Source organism: Gekko japonicus, unplaced genomic scaffold (assembly GCF_001447785.1).
Source record: "Gekko japonicus isolate JY-2015 unplaced genomic scaffold, Gekko_japonicus_V1.1 scaffold555, whole genome shotgun sequence".
NCBI classification, from domain to species: Eukaryota; Metazoa; Chordata; class Lepidosauria; order Squamata; family Gekkonidae; genus Gekko; species Gekko japonicus.
In genome coordinates, this window is record NW_015161420.1 from 400,039 (window position 1) to 402,352 (window position 2,314).

General features: G+C 41.9%; 1 protein-coding gene across 1 annotated transcript in view; it reads left to right on the plus strand.

Annotated features, from left to right (window-relative positions):
- The window catches only part of RRM2B (ribonucleotide reductase regulatory TP53 inducible subunit M2B), a 16,809-nt gene that overhangs the window by 9,342 nt on the left and 5,153 nt on the right, over positions 1 to 2,314 (plus strand). Inside the window, exon 5 of the mRNA XM_015428168.1 lies at positions 1,184 to 1,278. Coding sequence (XP_015283654.1) covers positions 1,184 to 1,278 — 95 coding nt within the window. The remainder of the gene's footprint in view (positions 1 to 1,183; positions 1,279 to 2,314) is intronic.

Sequence of the window (2,314 nt, forward strand, 5' to 3'; positions counted from 1 at the left end):
CCCACTCTTGCTGTCCTCAATCATGGGCTGATAGAACATGTCTGTCTTACAAGCCCTGTGGAACTGCAGTAAATCTTGCAGGGCATGGCTGTCGTTTTGCAGTGAGTTACACCAGGCTGGTGCCAGGTGTAATGCTCTTCTGGGGGTGTACCAGGAGAGGCCATCCCATAGTTACATTGGTCCCAGACCATTTAGGGGTATACCAGGAGAGGCGGTCCCAGACCTTTTAGGGCTCTGAAGGTTAACACCAAAACCTTGAACCTAATTCGGTACTCAACTTGGAGCCAGTGCAGCTGGCAAAGCACCGGTTAGATATGTGCTGTCGATGAGGTTCCAGTAAGAACCTCCACCACTGCATTCTGAACCAGCTGTAATTTCTAGGTCAGTCTCAAGGTTAGCCCTGGGTAAAGTGAGTTACAGAAGTTTAGTCTGGAGGTGACCATTTCATGGATTACTTTGGCTAGTAATCTGTGATTTGTAGCGTTTTGGGCATTTGCGTTTTCATTATTGTGCTTATCTGTCGGTGCTGCCCTGCTGCGTTACTTCTGTTCTTAGTTTCTCAGAGTGTATTCTGGGGAGCCCAAAGTGTAGGATCTGGGAGCTCTCCAAGCTGTTCTTCAGCTTAGGGTTTGATGGCAGGTTCTGAAAAATGCTCATTTTCCAGTGCCCCAAGGTGTGGCAACTTACCTTTTTACCATGTGAGGATACTTTCAGAAGATGACCATCATGTCACCTTGGAAGAGGACAGAATCAGCTGAATGGTGACTTTTTCCTCCCCTTAGACATAGTCATGTATAGTGTCCCTGCTTTATTTAGTATTGGCCCTTTAACTAACCAGGAAATTTCCCCATGGGCCACTGCTCTGGAGGGCCGTGGAGAGCCAGGAGCAAGCCAATCCAGTCCTCAGTGGGGTTGGCAGCCCTTGGGGCTTCTTGGGTTTGACCCAGCCAGCAGTGGTGGCAACCTGTGTCTGCTGTCGTCATGGTCGGTCAAATCTGAGTCGAGTGGTTCCTGCAGTGTTGCGAGTCCTTCGGGGAGAGCTTTGGCTTGGGCTTCAGATGTTTTAACATCCCAGCCCATCTTTAGGCACAGTGTGTGCATGCACAAAGAACCCATCTCACTGTCACAATGCCGTGTCTCAAATAATTACGATGGTTTGCTTTTTTTTTTTTTTGGTTTACAGGGATTTTTTATTCAATGCTATTGAAACACTTCCTTGTGTCAAGAAGAAAGCAGACTGGGCACTGAGGTGGATAAGAGACAGGGAAGCTACTTTTGGTAGGTGACCTTTGAATGACAGACTTTCACTGTGAGCGTTTCAGATGAAGTAGGGCTTGGCTAACTTTATTTGGAGTATGTTTGCCTACTGACCGTGGATTAATTGGGCCTTGAACATCTGGGCTGCCTACACACAGAGGTTATCTATAGTTCATTTATAAAAAGGCAGCCATGGGGGGGGGGAGTGTGTGCATTATGTCATGGTCTAACTGTGCTCGAAAAGGACAAAGAAGAAAAAAGGGGGAAAAACTGAACCTAAACCTAGAATTCAGAACCTAAAAAGGTTAGTCAGGAATAGAAAAGGGCCAACTCTAAAAATCTAATCATAAAATATACAAAAATATATATGTGTGTTTATTCAACAAAAATTAAAATAACAAACAAGGGCCCATTCATATCTCATATAAAACTATAAAAACATACAACGGCTAATAAGATAGACCTAATAAGATAGACCTAACGCGTTTCAGCCTTTACAGGCCTTCTTCAGAGGTCTAATACATACAGAACATATAGGCTGATGTGTAAAAATACATACAATTCTACATATACAAAATATGAAATAAAGACCAGAGATCAATTGCTGTAAAAATAAAAGAAATAGAAGATTAGACACATATACAACTAATACATACATTGTAAATACATTGTAAATACATTACCAAACAAAAAACCATTGACTTACTTCCAAAGTTTAACACCTGGGCAAGGAAAAAAAATACAAAAATACAAATGAAGCCTCCAGTGAAATCACATGTCCAGTGGTACTTCTCTAGAAACAAATAAAAATGTATGAGTCAATGCATTAAACACCTACTAACTGAAAATAAAGAAAATTGATGAAATATGAATGCTGAATTAAAATAGTCACCTCTGGTCAACTGTATATTCATCTAAGGTTGTACAGCCAAATGTTCCAAATGTTCCTTAGGTTAAAAGCAGTGTTGATCAAAAAGGTGTTGGGCCTATATAGTAGACTCAGGATTATACAATCCTTAAAGGATGATGTAATCCTTACAGGTGCCTGCAACTAGCC